The sequence below is a fragment of the Nothobranchius furzeri genome, chromosome 14, assembly GCF_043380555.1.
Source record: "Nothobranchius furzeri strain GRZ-AD chromosome 14, NfurGRZ-RIMD1, whole genome shotgun sequence".
NCBI classification, from domain to species: domain Eukaryota; kingdom Metazoa; phylum Chordata; class Actinopteri; order Cyprinodontiformes; family Nothobranchiidae; genus Nothobranchius; species Nothobranchius furzeri.
Genome location: NC_091754.1, coordinates 58715305 through 58736280, shown reverse-complemented (window position 1 = coordinate 58736280; position 20976 = coordinate 58715305). Strand labels below are relative to the sequence as shown.

At 45.2% G+C, this 20976-nt stretch overlaps 1 protein-coding gene across 2 annotated transcripts; it reads left to right on the top strand.

Moving 5' to 3' along the window:
- Positions 1-2723: 2723 nt before the first annotated feature.
- stk24b (serine/threonine kinase 24b (STE20 homolog, yeast)) lies at positions 2724-20578 on the top strand. 2 transcript variants are annotated; one of them, XM_015952396.3, is made up of 11 exons: positions 2724-2953; positions 9465-9695; positions 14224-14280; positions 14432-14540; positions 14675-14832; positions 16607-16792; positions 16870-17018; positions 17087-17210; positions 17286-17354; positions 20162-20298; positions 20372-20578. In XM_015952396.3, the coding sequence occupies exons 1-11, from the start codon at positions 2912-2914 to the stop codon at positions 20406-20408; spliced, it is 1299 nt and encodes a 432-aa protein (XP_015807882.1). In that variant the 5' UTR covers positions 2724-2911; the 3' UTR covers positions 20409-20578. The 2 variants fall into 2 exon arrangements, with proteins under 2 accessions (XP_015807882.1, XP_015807883.1); XM_015952397.3 differs by lacking the exon at positions 20372-20578 and having other exon boundaries at positions 20162-20302.
- The last annotated feature ends 398 nt before the right edge of the window (positions 20579-20976 follow it).

Here is a 20976-nt window from a genome sequence, read left to right as displayed (position 1 = left end):
ACTCATGCTGGATTATTTTTTGACATTTCCAACCACTCAATGGAGCACGCGCTGAAAAGCACAAGCATCGGAAGGAAGCACATGCTTCCGCTCTGAGCTCTGATTATGTTATGATAAAGAATAAACGTGTGTTTCAGCTCCGTAAACATACGCAGCGTGTGTCTCAGAGAGGTAGCCATCATCACAGCCCCGGTTCTTGTTGCAGCACGCGATGTTCCACCCGTTCTGGCCCAAATCACGCAGATAAAGATGGTGCACTGGCGCCACCTGCCGGTCACTCACAGGAACGGCACATAAACATTTTGAAACTAGTAAAAAGAATAAATATTAATATATTGAACTAAAAAGGGACTAAAATAAAATAAATATTTAAAATAGCAACATTCATTTTATTGAAAAATAGGTATTTTTATTCTGGTTCAGGAGAAAAACAAATGATGCTAGGACCTTCAGCGTAACATTGAGTTGTTCGGCCTTTCGAGAGATTTTTCTGGTACTCCGACTGAGACCGCTTGTCCTCAAGGGACCTTGGTCCAATCCACTGAGACTTCAGACTGACTTGAATATGGAGACATCTGCGATGCTCCAGGGCACACCTGAGTTTAACTGACACTCTAGTGGCATGAATAGAATAGAATAGAATAGAATAGAATAGAATAGAATAGAATAGAATAGAATAGAATAGAATAGAATTTATTGATCCTACAGTAGGGAAATTCATTTGTTACAGCAGTACAAATACTTAAGAGGATAATTTGAAGAAAAATAATAACAAAGGTACATGTAAATACATAGGCGGTAATCAAGTATTGTAACCTTCGACCACTAAAAAAACACAAATAAAAAGTTTTAAAAACTTGGGTTCCAACGCAGCATACATAAAGACACAGGCATACAATGTAAATCCGGTATTGCACGAGTAGTGAACACATACTGACGCCAGTACCAGTTAAACTAAGGAGTTATACACTCGTACTGCAGAGGGGATGCATGACCTACGGTAGCGTTCTGTTTTACATCTGGGATGTCTCAGTCTGCCTCTGAAGGAGCTGTCCATGGTCTCCACAGTGGAATGCAGTGGGTGGTTTATTTATTTTTATTTTTTTTAAGATGGAGGTCATCTTCCCCAGCATCCTTCTTTCACAAGTCTCCATAGACACAGTTTTAAGGGGGACTGGGGCGACATGCCCCCCCCCTCCTTTTTTTTCCAAGTAAAATTTTGACCTCTGCACTTTTTACTGTCCAAAAACAATATTACGCTATATTAAATGGACACTGGTTGAGCACAAGGACCAAGTAGAAAACATCAGTTTGTGTTGAAGCCTGTTTACCATTACATATTTTTTGTACTTACTGTAAAGATCCCCCACAGTAAGTTCTGGTTCTCCTGCCAGTTGTAACTGCAGGTGGACACCAGATTGAGGAGCTCAGGGCCGCAGAGAGCGTTCATGTTTTTGAGAACAGGCTCAAGACTCACCTTTAAGCTTAGCTTTTAACTGATTATTTTATTACTGATTCATTCATTTTATCTTCACACGTTCTATATAAAACTTCTATCAGAAATTCACCATCTTCTAAAACTTATTTTATCTTTTTCCAGTGTTTCCTCTTTGGGAGCCCTCTGCCCCGGGGGCGGTGGTTGGCTGTGGCAGCCTGGGTTCTTTCCGGTTGTGCCTGGGTGGAGGTGGGGGGTCTCCGCCCTCCCTCCCCTGGGCACCCTGTGTAGGTGCATCGGCTGCTGTTGTGGATCTGCTGCTGTCAGGGCAGATAACTCCCCTGATGGTGTTTTCTTAGCTTCATCTGACCTCAGCCCAGTGTGTTCCCTTTTTTATCTAATGTCCTTAAGCGTGTGTGTCAGATGATGAGTGTAATGGGGTGTATTATTGTCATATTGGTTTTATATTTATTGGGAGGGAGGAAATGTGGGTGTGGGGTCATTTTAATTTGTAAAGCACTTTGAGTTGCATTTATTGTATGAGTTGTGCTATATAAATAAAGTTTTGATTAATTAATTGAAGAAACGAATAATCTAATAAGTGTGAATTAAATACATGTTATTATTTCTTCATAGGTGAATGGAGGCACCGCTCCTGTCTTTGCCCTGGGGTTTGTTTTTACTCATTCCGCCCATGCACGATAACCCGTTTTTAGTCAGAAGGATCCTCATCAGCATCTCCCTAGGTTCGTTCCCGAGGCCGTCAGGATGCTGCTGCTGAATCGGATCCGCTTCCGCCCAGATCGGCGTCACACCACCGACAAGATGGCTGAGATTACGGCTCCAAAGTGAGGGAGGAAACAAAAACAGTGGCGAGCTCTTCTTGCTGAAGATGCCAGACCTCCAGAGCTGCTGAAGGCCGGTTCGGAGGCAGAGATATCAACCCTGGGTTTATCTTCCGGGCTCGGTTCTGCGGGTCCAGTTAGACGGATGTAAACAAACCGCTCCGGAGCAGCGCGAGGACGGAACGTCTATCACAGAGCTAACCTGCTAGCCATGTTTACTAGCTGACAGCACCGTTAGAAAGCTCGCGCGGTTCCACAAAGTGACACTTTGGATGGTTTCCAGACCAGTAAGAGTCCCTTCCTAGCCTCCACTGAGAACCAGGACCCGCAGCTGCGGCACACGTTTCTGGCGATTTAAATTGGATTTAACGCTTAGCTAATGCGGCTCCAGCTGGTTAGCATGCTAACATTGCGGATTTCTCAGAGTTAGCATTAGCAGCTGTGTGAGTTTGCTTCGACCCAGGACACCAAAGGGTTTGAGGAGGATTTTTCTATTGTTCAGAGGTGAGAGAGAAGTCCGCGCAGAGCTGGGGAACCAGGAGTCCAGCTGGATTACGAACATTAAAGGCACCACCGCTCGGTCTGGGAATACAAGTGAAGCCCAGGAGAGTTAAGCCCTGTCGGCTGCAGCATGGCCCACTCTCCCGTACAGGGCAACCTGCCGGGGATGCAGGTGAGACTTGGCGTCGGTTTCTCTTTAACGCAGGGGAGGTCGGCCAGAACATAATGTACACGGTTTCTGCGGCGGGGTGTGTGTGTGTGTGTGACGTTTAGGGGCTTCTGTGAAGCTCGTGCATTTCATATTAGACACCAAAACAGCAGTTCGATCATCTCCTTGACCTTTACAATAACTGAAATCTAACAATAAAAGGATAACGATCACTGGATGAACTGAGAGCAGGTAGATTACATATTTCAGTATAGACCCTTAGTCCAGCTGACAGCATGTGGTCAAATCCTCCCAAAGTTTGATAAAGGACCATCAAAGCAACCTATCACTAATCTGTCTGGTTTTAATCGCCCACCACCACACACACACACACCCACAGCTTTGAAGGTGACATGCCAATCATACATGAAATAATGCAGCATAACCTGGAACAGTACGAACTTTGGATGTTAGCCTTAATGCGACGGACACAAAATGAGCTAAAATAAGCTGCAAGAAGGTTGTACACAACTGATTATGTATGTAGCAGGTTTCTCTAGACCAGGGCGTCCATTCAGCATGTTTTATTTATTTCTCTGCTCCAACGCACTATAGTTCAGTGTTTCCCCAACTCTGGTCCTCAGGGCGCACTGACCTGAATATCTTCCATGTCTCTGCTTCAGCACACCTGATTTGCATTGCCTCCTCAGGGGGACATCAAGTGCTGCAGATGCCTGTTAATCCCTCGTTCATTTAAGTCAGGTGTGTGGGTGTTTAAAAGGTCAACATGGAAAACATGCAGGACAATGTGCCTTGAGGACCAGAGTTGGGAAACCCTGCTGTAGTCAGTGGTTGAATCACCTGTTCAGCTGGCTCTGCAGAAGCCAGTTAAACACCTGCTGATTAAAACCAGGTGTGTTGAAGCAAGAGACAACATGCTAAACCCCCAACTAGATTTGGGCTATCTGTGGTTACCAAGGCAACCTAATGAGCTTCTGGTGGTTACCATGATGACCTTACTGAAGGGAGAGCGGGACCTTGATGACCTAAACGAGCCACTGGTTGTTACCATTAGCCTTATCAGGGGTTGAAATTAAGGCCCTGTCCACACGTAGCCGAGGATCTGCCAAAACGTAGATATTTTTCTACGTTTTGGCCTGTCATCCACACGAAAACGGAGTTTTTTCACACGAAAACGGATCTTTTTAAAATCTCCGGCCAAAGTGAAGATCTGCGTTTTCTCCGTTTTGGGTGTCTGCGTGTTGTCAGACAAAACCGGAGTTTTAAGGTCCGCAACGTCACTTTCCACGACAAAAAATGCTGACATCACGTGTGCGACCTGTGTTTACACTAGCCGACAGCATGGATGCCCTCAGAGCTGAGCTCGCTTTATCAATTGTCCAAGCGCTTTTTGCTTGTTTGTTTTTGCAAGTGGAATTACTGCTCCTTGCGGAAGACCACAGACGAAGGACGAGGTTAAGAACGGGGGAAGTACTGCCGCCTACAGGTCTGGCATGTCCTTAACAACGTATTTATCCGGGTACGTGTGGACAGAGTTTTCTTTTAAAACGAGGTGGTGTGGATGCAAGTTTTTGGAGGGGAGGATATTCGTTTAAAAAAAAAAAACGGCTACGTGTGGACTAGACCTAAGTACACAACCAACCGGCCAGCTAAGAATCTTCCGGCCCCCCAGGCCGTCTCCTAAAACGAGTAAAAATCACAACTGAACCACCGTTTTAAACATAATAAACTTTTATTATGTTCATATTTAAAACCAGCACTGTGTCAAGCTCTGGCACCATAGTGTTGCAGGCTGAATATTTGGCTAGTGGTTTCTCGTAGTCTTTGGTTCCAGATATTACTCCATCTCAAAGTTCTTCTTAAGCTCATCCTCATACGTCTTGCTCCTCGTGGAGAGCAAGCGGGCCTGACCCACGCACATGAAGTCTTCCTCTGGTTCTTCGTCGTCGATCTCGGGACCAGTTGAAGGGTGTTTCTCAATGCCAAGGAACCTTGCCTTGACGTCTTGGCCCCGCCCCGGTTGCCAAGGAGATACGTCACCTGGAGCCGCCAAGAAGTTTTCCAATATTCATGTTCTACCGAGGCGTGTGTTCTAGGGATGCAACGATACCACTTTTTTCCAAACCGATACGATACCGATACTTGGCTCTGGGTACTCGCCGATACCGTTTACCAATACCGATACTTATACCACACAAAAAAATGCAATGATTTGGAATACTGGTTTTACTTTCTTCTCTGCTTTCAGCAGGAAAAGACTGTGAGGAAGGTAAAAAGTAAAATATATGAATGGAAATCATCACAAAACTAAAATATTAGGTGAACAGAAATGACAAGTTACAGGGAAGCCATTTTCAAGCAACTGCATTGATATCGGTTCCTGGTATCGGTTAACCTTTACCGATACGATACTGGTACTGGTATTGGTGCTGATACCAGTATCGTATCGGTGTATCCCTAGTAGGGGTTGTTCGAACTAGTCGACTAGTCGACTTCACGGCTCTGTGGTGACTTTTATGCCTGTCATCGACTAGTCGCTGTCACGTGATAATGACTGACAAGATGCAGTCCACGGAAAAGACAGCAGGTGATGAGCCCCTGCGCGTCTGGATCGAGGCGGAGGCGACTCGCTGTGCCAGAGCGTCGGTACTGACACCGGCGGTAAAACGGACATTTAACCAAACTGTGACCTTTCCCTCTTGCAATTTAACTTTCCCCTCACCCCCATCCTAATCTTAACCAGTTTGTGCATGCAAAGCTCTGATCGTTGACGTGCTCCAGACATTGCGTCCTGAACACCGCCAAATCAGGTGTCACCACCTCAAAAACAAATTAAACACGCGATCGTTCATGTCGGCTCATTTCCTTTCATGTTTTCTGTCTGTTATTTGTGCCTGATGCATTTTGCTGCTGCGGAGCGAGGCGCATCACCTGTTGTCCTCCGGTGACGCACCCCCAAAATTCCACTATCTCCACTCCGCTGTTTTTGCGGTCGGTAGATCTTTTAGAACTGCAGCTCAAAGGTAACTCATGAGGTGAATATATATGAACCCAGGTAGCAGTTTTTCTTTAGGATTGAGAGGAGATGCAGGAAGATAATAAACAGACAGGACAGAAAAATAGTCAAATAAAAACAAGTTAGTTTTTGTACCTGCTGGTTGCAACAAACAGACACCATTGAAGGTAATCAGAAGTGAGGAACAGAAAATGAAATAATTATTTTAATGTTTAGAGCAGCAGGAACTCTGAGAGGCTGCAGGCGCATCAGTGAGTTTGCAGCTGCTGCACAGGGGGAGGGGGGAGAGGGCTGAAGTAGAAACTACCGTTGTTAAAAGAGATGTGTTAACTTAGAACATGTGGGCGCAATTTTAATTGTCAAAAACTCCAGCGAACCTACCGACCCCCCGCCGCCGCTTCCGGCGTATGACGTCATCAACGACTAGTCGAAGTCGACTCGACTTTCCTTACTTGACTGTAGACTTTAAAGAAAAAAAAATTCGTGCAGGCCCTAATCCCAAGTGTGTTCTCCGGTTGTTAGCCGTTTAGCTATCTGAGCAAGGATATACATGAGGTGTCTTGTAGCCTAGCCTTGGTCAAAAATTACCCAGAATACACCGCTGTATTTTCTAAAGGACGGTGGATCAGAAGCCGGCAGCTACTTTGGGGGCAGTTTTCAAGTTTAAAAGTAAATCAGCAAATTTAAAATGTTTTTCCAAATCCAGAGAAGTTATCTATGGTTGGTTAGTTGCTTATTAGTTGCAGCTTTGGTGGCTAGCGGGTAGTAACTCACTTATATGTTTAATTTAATAAACATATACACAATTTAGCTCGTTATATATTTATATTGAAACTAATGCTTATAAAATATAATGTTATCTCCCGTGTCATGTGATGTTACTTGACCGATGTGGAAGCCGCGGTCACGTGATGCAAGTCTGTTCCATTTAACCGTTTTCTTTGACCAAAGAAGGACAATGTCCTCGTAAGCAAGACATCGCCTCGCAAGGCCAGGCGCCTTGACATTGAGAAACACCCGAAGTCTTTCGCCAGGAATCATTCCACCTACGTACGCGCTTCTTTGTTTCATACCGTTTTGAACTGTCTCGCTTCTCCTCACCAGTTTAAATCTTATCCATCATGAAATCCCATCCCTGTGGAGACTCCATCTTTGTGCGGGTTTGTGCGTCTCTAGCGTGGTTCCACCTCTTGTTTTATAGTGAACTCAACTCTAGTCACGTGAACATGCGCAGTGGAATCGCAAATGGCACGGCCACGATGCATCCCAACACGGGGGGGGGGGGGGGGGGGGGGTGTTGACTGCCGGTGTGTAAATGACAAACAAAGCTTGGGCGCCACCCGGGCGGTAAGTCGTCAATCATTTACCGCCCAACGAGAAAATTTACTGCCAATGGCGCTCAGTCGGTTCAAGTTTTCACACCTGCCTTATGAGCTACCTGTAGTTACCATGTCAACCCTTCGGAGCCACTGAATGTTACCATGGCATCCCTAATGAGCCAGAGCCACTGATCAACATTTCTTTCAGTCCTGATTCTTACTGCACATATTGTTTGGTTTCTTCTTTGTTGGCCTTAAAAATGTTCAGAAGCCATTAATGTTTCAGACTCCCATGCATACACACGGAGGATTATAATTAAACACATTGCTTTATAATTTGTTAGTTGCACCACATCTTTTATGTTTATGTTTACTTTGTAGAAATATTTCTTTATGAGACAAACGTATCCGGTTCTGGTCCCTTTTTTGAGTCGGCTGTCTCAGTTTTAGCTTTCTCAAGGGGATAATGACGAGTCCATTTCTTTGCTCTGAAGAGGTCGTACAAGGAAGTGTTCTTTATCAGCGCCCGCTCTTGTTTTCCACATAACAGCCTCTGGAGGGTGAAGTCATGTCAGTTCACTTCCTTTGCTGTCCAAGTAGGGTTTTTTTCCCACTCTCAGAGAAATGCCAGAATGCGTTTTGGCAGAAAAGTCTGATGGCATCGCTGCAAATAATGGTGTTTTCTCAGATCAATATGGAACATTTAATCAGTCTCTGCAGCTCGGCACACACAGGAAAAGAGAATTTGTCATGTTTTTATTTTATATGACGGCAATGAGAATCTATTGCTACAAGAGCAATGCAGCAGCAACCTATTGATACAACAGGAAATCACAGTGAAGTTGTTTTTTCACAGAAATTCGGTAAAATTCGAACAGAACTGTCCATCACAGTAGTGTCACATTTAATAAAGTAATCCCTGTTTACTGATCTGCCCTTTTGTCAAGTGATAAACAGAATGTTTGGAGTAAAACTTACCTTTCAGTGTTTATTAATGATAAGTTCTAGAGGTGCCAGAAAAAATCGATTCGCGTACAAATCGAGATTCTTATTTGTAAAGATTCTGAATCGGTCCAAAGTTTCCCAGTTTGGCTACTTGAGAAGGCATTTGCCAGCCGTTTCCTAGCTTATTCGCTGCTGGTACTGTTTGTCAGCCAACGGCTTCTGTATGCATCATTCTAGCAAGTGATGCGTGGACTTCCAGAGCAACCTTCACGGCTCACTACACCACAGACCCCTGGCAGAGTCTAACTTACAGAAGAAGGTAATTATTCCCCAAACTGACTCTCTTTATTACTAAGAGTACTGACTGGGAATCGATTCTGAATCAAATTATCACCCCGAGAATCAGAATGGAATTGAATCATGAGTTGTAAGATTCGTAAGTTCCCTATTTCTGTACAGAGGACACAGTAGTCAGTGGTGGAAGCTACTGGTAGCGTGGAGGACTTTTTGATATTTTAATGCACCAGTTTGCTCCAAATAGAAGGACCAAAGCAACAATCTCTGTGTTTTTCACGCTTTACGATGGCGTGATGAAAACTCAATTTGAGTAACCTTGGCATATTACCTGTTGCTTAGCAACCATGATGATGCTAATTGATCTTGAACATTTGCAGAGTTTTTTATATTGACAACAAGAAATAATTCTACAGAGAAAGGATCAGAAAACAGATTAAGGTCTCCATCATGTTGGAAGGAAGGTTACATTGAAACTGGTTTCCTTATTTGGGGTCTTGTCAGTTTTTCTCCTTTTAAAAAAGCCATAAAAGGATATCAGAATACTTTACTTTATTAATCTCAAAGAAGATTATCTAGAAGAGTGTGAGCCTGTGGCGTTGTCAAGTCTGCGCCAGTGTTTTAAATTCGACACCAACCAAGGAGGCCGCAACGGATGCACCAAACCCATTCCTCAAATCTGGGGGGAAAAAGGATGCATTTAGAGTAGCATTCAAATTGTGACGGCCTTCGTCTCATCCCTGTGTATAGGAATTCCAATGGAAGAATGTAGTCCCTGATTTAAAGGCAATTTAGTTCAGTTTCAGCTTTGTGAGGTTCTCTAGCAGTTTCAGCTGTAAGTTTAAGCACTCAGCATTCAAACAGCATTTCTTTTTCATCTAGTTTCATTTTCTTTTCTTTTTTTACATCCTATCCCCCCCCCCAACCTGCCCACCTCCAGAGTGTCAGAGTGGACCCCGAGGAGCTGTTCACCAAGTTGGAGCGCATCGGGAAGGGTTCCTTCGGCGAGGTGTTCAAAGGCATTGACAATCGTACGCAGAAGGTGGTGGCCATCAAGATCATTGACCTGGAGGAAGCTGAGGATGAGATAGAAGACATCCAGCAGGAGATCACTGTACTGAGTCAGTGTGACAGTCCCTTCGTCACCAAGTATTATGGCTCCTACCTGAAGGTAATCCATCCCAACAATCCCAGATCTATCAAAGGATCACAGTGAACACCAAACTCAGAATAACAGCAGGGTTTACAGGTGCTTCAAATATAACTGAATCTGGCCGTAGCAGTGTAACATTTAGACATGAAATGATACTTCAGTGCGTTTTAACACTAAGGAAGTTGTCCCTTTACAAAGAAATTCATCTAAATGAGTCCTAATGCAGATTTTAAATAGAAAACAAGAAAACATCCTGGCATTCCTCGCCAGTGGAAGGTGCAGGAAAATCTTGAACTTGCTTTGAAATAGCCTGAATTAGATTTTGACAAAGGTGGTTTAGAGATGGTGGACGGTAATGCTGCAGGACTCAAATAAGACATCAAGTCTTACCTATAATAGGATTTATTTGGTTAAAAAATTAGCACAAGTTCTTCTAATTTGCCCTAGTAGTGAGCAGTAAAAGGATGAAGTTTTTTTAGAGGGGGGAAATGATGATATTCCTGAGGCTGACACAGCTAACGCGCTTAAAGATAATCACAAAGGTTTTTGAGGTTAGCCAACATCAGAACTATTCAAGACCTTTTAGCTGAATGTGTGAAATGAGGTGGACAAAAAATAGAAGCTGGTTTAGAAACTCCATGTTGTTCTTCTATTCCCCACAGCAGGACTTCCTGTAAAACAAGTACGTCATCAGCAAAGCACTGGTGGCAGCCATTTTGAGTCAGATTGATGTTAACCAGCTGTTAATGAAGATCCTGCCAAAGTAATCATACATAGCAGTTCAAGTATTTTTTCCAAGCTGGTGTCTGGCGAAGAAAGAAAACAATCTTTTATAAAGCGCCTCTCAAGATAAAAATCATGAGGCGCTTCACGAAAACAAAAACAAATCAAAATATTAAAAAAAAAACATTGTTTTATTATTAAAAATATGTTTAATAGGAGAATAAATAAAAATTGTGATTAAAAATATAAGGAAAGGGAGAGAGAAAATGAATAGGAAATGGGGAAGGCGGTATAAGAGCAGAACGAGGAGAGGGTGATGAAGGTCACACAAAAGCCAGCCTGAACAGGTGAATCTTCAACTGCTGTTCTAAGGAGACCACTGAGTCCACTGATCTTAGGCTCAGGGGGAGAGAGTTCCAGAGTCTGGGGGCCACAGCAGCAAATGATCTGTCACCTTTGGTCTTTAGCCTGGTGCTGCACAACCAGTAGGCTTTGGTCACTGGACCTCAGGGACCTGCTGGGGGTGTAGGGACTAAGAAGATCACCAATGTAAGATGGTGCTTGTCCATGTAAGGCCCTATAGACCAGAACCAGGATCTTGAAATGAACCCTGAAGTTGACTGGCAGCCAGTGAAGCTGGAGGAGAAGCGGGGTGATGTGGGTGTGTTTGGAGGACTTGGTCAGAAGCCGAGCACAGGCGTTCTGAACCACCTGTAGACGGTTCAGGGAGGTTCTGCTCAGACATGTGAAAAGAGAGTTGCAGTAGTCTAAGCGTGAGGAGATGAAGGTGTGGAGAACTGTCTCAAGTTCAGAGCGAGACAGAATGGGACTCAGCTTAGCAACGTTCCTGAGATGGAAGAAGGAAGAGCGAACAAGAGAACTGACATGAGAGTCCAGGGTGAGATCTGGGTCAAAGGTCACACCAAGATTCCTTACAGAACGTTTGGTGTGAGAAGCAAGCTGACCAAGAGAGTCTCTGGCTTTTGGAACCAGCTTGTCTGGGGCACAGATGATGATCTCAGTCTTATCTTCATTCAGCTGAAGAAAGCTCCCACCATCCAGGTTTTAATGGAGTTTAAGCAGGTGTGTAACAGACTCAGTTTTTTGGGGTCGAGACTCGGTCAAGACTGTTTTTTAAAGAAGTGGGTGGATTACAGCATTTTTAAAGTAAGCAGGGACCTGACCAGATATCAGACAAGAATTAATTATAGAGAGCACGCTGGGACTGATGGACTGAAAAGCACTTTTAAACAAAGATGAGGGTAAGATGTCGAGGGGGCATGCAGAGGTCTTCATAGAGTTAACTAGTTTGGTTAACTCTGGTAAAGAAACAGGAGCAAAGCTGTCTAGGATGATGGGCCTGGTTGGAGTCGGGAGAGGCAGCGATAAGGCTGAAGGAGAGATGCTAGATCTAACCTTATTGACTTTGTCCACAAAGAAAGAAAGTTCTCACAGTCTGCAACACAGACTGGGAAAACAATATTGCTGATGGTGTTAAACAGAACCTTGGGATTCCCTTTGCTCTGGGACACCAGGTTGGAGAAATAGGAAACCCTTGCGTCTCTGACTGCAGAGTTAAAGGATGACAGTAGATCCTTTAGGTGCAGCAAATGGACGTGGAGATGGGTTTTCTTCCACAAGCGCTCAATTTTTCTGCATTGGCGCTTCAGGCTGCGAAGGCTGTCATTAAACCAGGGAGTAGGGTTCACTGCAGGAACTGATCTGGTTCTGACAGGACAGATATTGTCCAGAATGGAGAGGCAGTGCTCGTTATACTGAGAAGTTAAGGAATCTGGGCCGTTATCAGAAGAACAGGGTGGATCAAAAGCAGCAGAAAAATTGCTAGCTGTGCTCTCATTAAGAAAACGAGAACTAACCATACGGCGAGCAGGAGGTGGGGACGCAGAAACTGACAAGTTAAAGAAAATGCAATGGTGATCTGAAATAAAAACGTCCTCGGGACAAACACTGCCAGCATTTAGACTCAGGGTAAAAACAAGGTCTAGAGTGTTCCCCCTGGTATGTGTGGGGCCAGAAACATGCTGGGTAAAGCTGAAGGTGTCCACGAGGCTGGAGAAGCTCATGGCAAAGTGGTCTGAGGCATCATCAATGTTAATGTTAAAATCACCTACAACCACCAGTCTGGACAGCTTCAGAGTGGAGGACTAAACTCCTGAAAGAAATAACAATTTGGACCAGGTGGATGATAAACCACAGCACAGTAGAACGGGTCCTTATGCCCGACTTTAATCAGCTGCAGTTCAAAGGAAGCAAAGTGACCAGAGACTGTAGAGCTACATGGAAGATGGTCTCTGAAAACAACAGCTAGGCCTCCACCACGACCAGAACTCCGGGGCTGGCTAAGAAAAGAATAACCACTCGGGCAAAGTTCAATCAGACCAGAATAATCAGATGTTTGCTGCCAAACCAGTCAGAAACAGAAATCTGGGTTTTTAGAGAGAATTAGATCATTCAGCAGGAAGGACTTATTAACAGAGCTGGGGTCTCATTTATCAAACATGGCGTAGAATCCTTACTAAAACCGTACTTTAGCTCAGCAAAAAAAATGTACTTACGCCAAGCAGGTTTGTGATCTATCAAACATGGAGTACGCACAGCTGCACGCAATCTCCTCTTCATAAATCGGAGACTATCTAGAATGTTTCTCAGCTGCATTTTAGTCACATCCCGCCCTCACCACGCCCACTTACTGCCATAAATAGTCAATGCAAAGTGCCTTGTGGATCTCATGCACATACATAAGCCGGCTGTTGCAGCGCTCCGCCAATGACATGGTGACCGTAGATCAAGGCAGATCAAGGAAGCGTAATTTCACAGAAGCAGAAGTTGAGGTACCTGTGGGTGAGGTGGAGAAATGAAAGGAAGTGCTTTTGCAAACCAAATAAGAGAAAATCCACGGAGTGGCACAGCGTTGCTGAAGCCGTCAATGCTGAGTTCTTCAGAGAGAGCTGTGGCGGATATAAAAAAATGATCCAATCAGGATTTGATCCCCAGACTTCCGGGTGAAAGTCACGCACTCTAAGTCAGCCAAACAGAGATCTCCCTTGTCCAAGTAGCCAGGGCGCATGATCAATCGGGTCACAGTGACAGGACACACACTGTCACAGACGCATGACGTTCTGTCTCAATCTGTCCCCCTGCTGATATTCTGCATTCCGTATTCTGCGCTTCAGGCTGTGTGTGTGTGCGCACGTGTGTGAGTGTGCGCGCATGTGTGTGTACGCGTGCTTGTGTGTACGTGTGGGGGGTCTTGTTCTGTGTGAAAACGAAGCAGTACAAGTGATAATGCTGCAGGATTTCATAATTGTATCTTCTCAGCAGCAGCACTGCAGGTGCTCTCCATGTCCAACATGTGCGTAAGCCAGGTCCTTAGCCAACTTAAAGTTGCGCACATTTTTCCGCTACGTTTTTTTTTCATAAATCCCAAAGTTTGCGTGGAAAGGTGCTTACGCAGTTTTCCAACCCCGTTTTGTGCGGAAGCAATTTAATTCAATTCAAGTTTATTTATATAGCGCCAAATCACGACAAGAGTCGTCTCAAGGCACTTCACATAATAAACATTCCAATTCACAGTTCATTAAGCCAATCAGAAATAATGTGTCCTATATAAGGAACCCAGCAAATTGCATCAAGTCACTGACTAGTGTCAGTGACTATACAGCAATCCTCACAGGCTTCATAAATGAGGCCCCTGGTATTTAATGCGGCTGTGCTGAGTGAGGTGGAGGAATCGGAAAACTTTAGGGAAAAGTCCGTATCCAGTGGCATCCTGTTCATATTCTCTCTCTCTCCTGTGCTGCAGGACACGAAGCTATGGATCATCATGGAGTACCTAGGTGGAGGCTCGGCCTTGGACTTGGTGAGTGGTTGGTTCTGATCTGGTGTCTCCTGGATTTTGGCGACTTCCGTTAGAGAATGATGTCTCAGAACCAGAACCTTCTTAGAAACTAGACCTGCGTGATGTGTGTTTGTCAGCACACACTCAGGTTCTGTTTGGTTTTCCCTCCTAGATGGAGCCTGGAGCTCTGGATGAGACCCAGATTGCCACAGTCCTGAGAGAGATCCTGAAGGGCCTGGAGTACTTGCACTCAGAGAAGAAGATCCACCGGGACATCAAAGGTAGGAGCAAACACACACACAGAGAAATCAGCAGCTAACACTTTGTTCCCTGTGCTGAGCGACTGGTGGATGATGTAGATGGAGGTTTCCGCCCCTTAACCTGACCTCTGACCTCTCTCTGTCTGTGACCGCAGCCGCCAACGTCCTGCTGTCCGAGCAAGGCGAGGTGAAGCTTGCGGACTTCGGCGTGGCCGGCCAGCTCACCGACACACAGATCAAACGTAACACCTTTGTTGGGACGCCCTTCTGGATGGCCCCAGAGGTCATCAAGCAGTCTGCCTATGACTCCAAGGTCAGGTCACGGTCACACAGCCCCAACACAAATCACACCACACACTTCAGAGATACAGGCTGTTCTGTTGAGCTCAGTCAGAAAATATGACCTCGGGTATGAATGACGTAGATCACATGTCAGACTCAAGGCCCGCGGAGCATTTTTATGTGGCCCGCGAGATAAATATCAAAAATATATTAAAACTGGCCTGCTGGCCGATTTTACAGCAAACACTTCAACTCCCATGATGCTTTGCGGCGTCAGCGCGGAGCCGACGCGCCCCCTCCTTTGTGTTTTTTCAGCGCCTGCTGCCGGGTGTGTGCAGCTCCGCTGTCTCAGACAAACTAAACACTCTCACTCAGCGCCGAGTTCACTCAGCTATTTTCTGACGTTGAAGCCCAGAAACGGAGCCGCTCAGTAATGTGTTCACGACTGAAAGAGAAAGTTTTCCAACTAACGTCCAGACAGAGCCGATATAACTCCAGCGAACAGCGACACGCTCAAACCAGCACGGCTCTGTGGTTGTGTTTCCTCCCCGACACACAACAACGTGGTCAAGCTGCTCAGACATGTTCATCAGCACAAACCTATGTGAGCACCTGTTGTCATCTAATGTTGTCATTATTATGATGAAGATGAACAAAACAACAGGAGTCTCCTCCTCAGCTCAGATCAACCCCATGATGCAGGAATCTGGCTGGAACAGGTGAGCATCACAGTAAACCAGTGGAGCAAACTGAGCTTTAAATATGTTGGTTTTATGCTCTTTTTCTGCTCCAAAACATGAAAGTTAACAGGTGAGATGTTGCATTTTCATTTAAGATAAAATGATATTTTTATTTTGTTGTTGGCCCGTGAGAAAAGATTTAACCTACAGTAAACAGGAAGTGGAAAGGCTGCAGATAGATGAATAGAATAGAAAATCCCTTTATTGTTCCTCAGTGGGGAAAGCTAGACGTCACAGCAGCGATGACACTTATTACAGGAGAAAAAAAGGAGAATAAAAATAAGAAAAATGAATAAACAAGAAAACATAAATCCTGAATAGATTTTAAAATGCTGATTATACCACAAGTAAAGAATACCACTGATGTGTTTTATTTAAAACTGACTTGCTCGTGTGTCATTTGTTTATTCCACATTCAGTGTTAATGCAGAAATAAGTTTGTTTCCAAATTTAAAGGTTCAAAATTGCATATATGTTGATAAAGAAAATGTGCAAATTTGCCGTCACTTCTTCAAAAATTATGAAATTTGGCCCTCGACTCCGTCCCAGAGTTTCATTTTGGCCCCGTTTGAGTTTGACACCCCTGACGTAGACGGAGTTTGAAATTAAAAAGTGCCAAAACCATTTTAGGCAGCGAGTCTTGACTGCTGTCAGAGCTACGGACCCACACTACATCCAGCGTGCAGACATCACACCCTTTCCTTTTCCCATGGGTCCCTAACCCCAACGACCCCCGCAGAGACCTCCTGACCCCCACACTTCCTGAAATTTAAATAAACAACTTAAGCGTCTTTTCAACTCAAGGCTTACCTTCTAATCCACGCTACAGCTAATGAGAGTCGGCTAACTTTTTAGCTTGACTTATATCCGCCTTATTCGGGGGTTGCTGGTTAAATTACCCCAGCTGTTGTAACCAGAGTCCCGGAATGCACTTTGTATTTAATGTATTCGATCTGAGAAGCTGATAAGGTTTAGTCGTTCTGCTCTAGCGCCTGATGCTGGGGGGCATCGCGTTTTCTTCCTGCAGACTAAACCAAATGACCCCGTCTCTCCCGTGTAATCCAGGCTGATATCTGGTCTCTGGGGATCACCGCCATCGAGCTGGCTAAAGGCGAGCCTCCTCACTCGGACCTCCACCCCATGAAGGTTCTGTTCCTCATCCCAAAGAACAACCCGCCCACGCTGGAAGGAAATTACTGCAAACCCCTGAAAGAGTTTGTGGAGGCCTGCCTGAACAAGGAGCCCAGCTTTGTACGAGCTTTCTGTTGTTTCTGCTCCGGTTGTGGCTTTTGTCGCGTCGGCCGCTCACGTCCCGTTCCTCTCCACAGAGGCCAACTGCCAAAGAGCTGCTGAAGCATAAACTGATTGTCCGCTACGCCAAGAAGACGTCCTACCTGACCGAGCTGGTGGACAAGTACAAGAGGTGGAAGGCAGACCAGTCCAGAACCACAGAGTCCAGTTCCGACGAGTCCGACCCGTAAGTACGCCACAGCTTCTTCAGCGGGGACGGATTAGTTTGTTTATCCAAATTTTCTTAAATGTCAGAGAGTCGGACCAGCAGGCGTCGGGTGGGAACGACATCAGCAGCGATGACTGGATCTTCACCATCCGAGAAAAGGACCCCAAGAAGCTTCAGAACGGGGAGGGACAGTCGGCGGGGACAGACCAGGTCAGCCGATGTTTCCTAGGACGTGAGTTTCCTTCCACTGGGGCTCCTTTTCTCACGTGTCTCTGGTTTCCACAGACTAAAGACATTCCAAGAAGGCCTTATTCACAGAGCCTGACCACAGTCATCTCTCCTGCTCTGTCTGAGGTAAACGCGCCGTCCTCTGTGTTTCTGCGTTAGACTATCTCGTCTAAACTTGTTTATGGGATCATAAACGCATCCTCAGGTCTTAAAGTGCTTCAGAAAAACTAAAATCCTCAGTTGTTCAATTAGAATCAAGCAGGAAAGTGATTCTGGAGCACACAGTCGCGTGTCGCCGCAGTGTTAAAGAGGAAAGATGTGAGTTTACACACCGTCGACAGCGCTGCTTCTTTCTGAGAACAATCTCCTCCACCAAGTCTGAACTGAGCTCCGTGCTGCCCCCTAGTGAAAGCACCATCATGCCAACAGAAAGGGGGGGGGGGGGGGGTTCTTAACTGGAATCTGCACCACTAAACACCAGAGTTTTAACTATGATGAATTGCTCCCTGCAGACGAAGGTCTTTCCTGCCGCTTTTAATCGGGCGGTGGTGAGGCCCCTGCTGAAGAAGAACAATTTAGATTTTAGTGACTTTAACAATTATCGACCGGTATCCAACTTAGCATTTTTAAGCAAAATTTTAGAAAAGCTTGTTTTAATTCAACTTAATGATTTTATCAACACCCATAATGTCTTTGAAAAAGTTCAGTCTGGTTTTAGGGTGAACCATAGCACAGAGACAGCCCTTCTGAAGATTGGGGGGGGCGTGATTGTGCGCCGGAGGATGAGTGTTGTGAAGGGGTTTTTATTGTCAGACAGTTTTTAAATTCTGGGGATGGGAGGGAATGTGGGTATGCGGGGCCTTTTTAATTTGTTAAGCACTTTGAGTTACATGTATTGTATGATTAAGTGCTTTATAAATAAAGTTTGATTTGATTTGATGGCATGGTGACCAAAAATTAAGGACGTAGATGAGCATTGGACACTGGAAAAGAGCTAGGAAAGCTGCAACAACAATAGCTAATGCCATCAGTTAAGCATAGTGGCGGCAGTTTGATGGTTTGGGGGTGGAAATTATGAGGTAAGTACTTTACACTGTGCCATGCCTTACAGGTCCTTCTAAAAATACTAGCATATTGTGATAAAGTTCATTATTGTCTGTAATGTACTGATAAACATTAGACTTTCATATAGATCAGATTCATTACACACAACTGAAGTAGTTCAAGCCTTTTGTTGTTTCTAACATTGATGATTTTGGCAAACAGCTCACGAAAACCCAAAATTCCTTTATCAAAAAATTTGCATATTTCATCCGACCAATAAAATAAAAGTGTTTTTAATACAAAAAAGTCAACCTTCAAATAATTATGTTCAGTTATGCACTCGATACTTGGTCGGGAATCCTTTTGCAGAAATGACTGCTTCAATGCGGCGTGGCATGGAGGCAATCAGCCTGTGGCACTGCTGAGGTGTTATGGAGGCCCAGGATGCTTCGATAGCGGCCTTAAGCTCATCCAGAGTGTTGGGTCTTGCGTCTCTCAACGTTCTCTTCACAATATCCCACAGGTTCTCTACGGGGTTCAGGTCAGGAGAGTTGGGAGGCCAACTGAGCACAGTAATACCATGGTCAGTAAACCATTCACCAGTGGTGTTGGCACTGTGAGCAGGTGCCAGGTCATGCTGAAAAATGAAATCTTCATCTCCATAACGCTTTTTAGCAGATGGAAGCATGAAGTGCTCCAAAATCTCCTGATAGTTAGCTGCATTGACCCTGCCCTTGATAAAACACAGTGGACCAACACCAGCAGCTGACATGGCACCCCAGACCATCACTGACTGTGGGTACTTGACACTGGACTTCAGGCATGTTGGCATTTCCCTCTGCCCAGTCTTCCTCCAGACTCTGGCACCTTGATTTCTGAATGACATGCAAAATTTGCTTTCATCCGTAAAAAGTACTTTGAACCACTGAGCAACAGCTGCTTCTCTGTAGCCCAGGTCAGGCGCTTCTGCCGCTGTTTCTGGTTCAAAAGTGGCTTGACCTGGGGAATGTGGCACCTGTAGCCCATTTCCTGCACACGCCCGTACACGGTGGTTCTGGATGTTTCTACTCCAGACTCAGTCCACTGCTTCCGCAGGTCCCCCAAGGTCTGGAATCGGTCCTTCTCCACAATCTTCCTCAGGATCCGGTCACCTCTTCTCGTTGTGCAGCGTTTTCTGCCACACTTTTTCCTTCCCACAGACTTCCCACTGAGGTGCCTTGATACAGCACTCTGGGAACAGCCTATTCGTTCAGAAATTTCTTTCTGTGTCCAACTCTCTTGCTTGAGGGTGTCAATGACGGCCTTCTGGTCAGCAGTCAGGTCGGGAGTCTTACCCATGATTGTGGTTTTGAGTAATGAACCAGGCTGGGAGTTTTTAAAAGCCTCAGGAATCTTTTGCAGGTGTTTAGAGTTAATTAGTTGATTCAGATGATTAGGTTAGTAGCTCGTTTAGAGAACCTTTTCATGATATGCTAATTTTGAGAAAGGAATTTTGGGTTTTCATGAGCTGTACGCCAAAATCATCAATATTAGAAACAATAGAAGGCTTGAACTACTTCAGTTGTATGTAATGAATGTAATATATATGAAAATCTAATGTTTATCAGTACATTACAGACAATAATTAACTTTATCACAATAAAAAAATTTTTTGAGAAGGACCTGTACCATGTGAACAGAACTAGGTCCAGTTTCCTCCTACAACGGGTTAATGGTCCAGAACCATCCATCAATTCTGTCCTAGTTTTCATCTCTAAAGCTGATATCTCGAGTTTCGGTGAAAACTCTTTATTTGTGTTTGTTTTTTATACAAACCGGCATCATGCTGATGTTGTGTTTGTAGAACCATGTTTCTGTGCTCTAGTTCCTGAACCTGTTCTCCTCCTCAGCTGAAGGCTCGGCAGGAGCAGGTGAACGGGAACCCCATGGTCCTGGATGAGTTGAGGGAGGCCATCCTGCTGGCTGAGGAGGCCTACCCTGGTATCTCCGACTCCCTCGTGGCTCACATGGTGCACCGGCTCCAGAGGTAAACGTCTCACACCTAACCCCGATGGCTGTGTAGAACTTCACGTCTTAACTCCTCTTGTTTGTTCTTGCAGTTTCTCCACAAGCCGAACCTCCTCTTCCTCCCCTTAGAAACGGGTCTCTGCCTCGGCCCTGCTCACCCCCCTACGTCCCACCAACACCCCAACCAGATCAGAGGGTGGAGCCATTCAGAACCAGCTTTTAGGTTTCATTTCGGGGGCGGTGCTTAAATATTTAGTAAACTCCAGCGGAGAAACCTTGCAGAGCTTTTTTTATCCATTGACGAGAGATGTTGGAAAGCCGTAGCACACGGGACTCAACGCAGGAGCGACTGGACGGGAACTGTCCGGGCCATGCGCACTCCTCCAGCCTCACGCAGCCATCTCTCTCTGCATGGTCTTTACTGGATGAGGAGCCTTCTTCACTTCCTCCGCCCTCCCCGCTCTAAATGCTGGCGTCGTACCCAACCCCCAGAACCTCCGAGAGCATGCTTGACGAACCTGCAGGGATGTCATCCAAGTGTACAAGCTTTGTGTACGTGTGCACAGTCACGTGAGTGCACGTGACGTCTCTATAACTCCCTGTTTAGGCAGATTGCAGCATTCTTAATGAAACCTCAGGTAAAGTGCTTTAAGTCCTCCGAGGCAGGAGGGGGCGCCATGCTGTACATGATTACAAG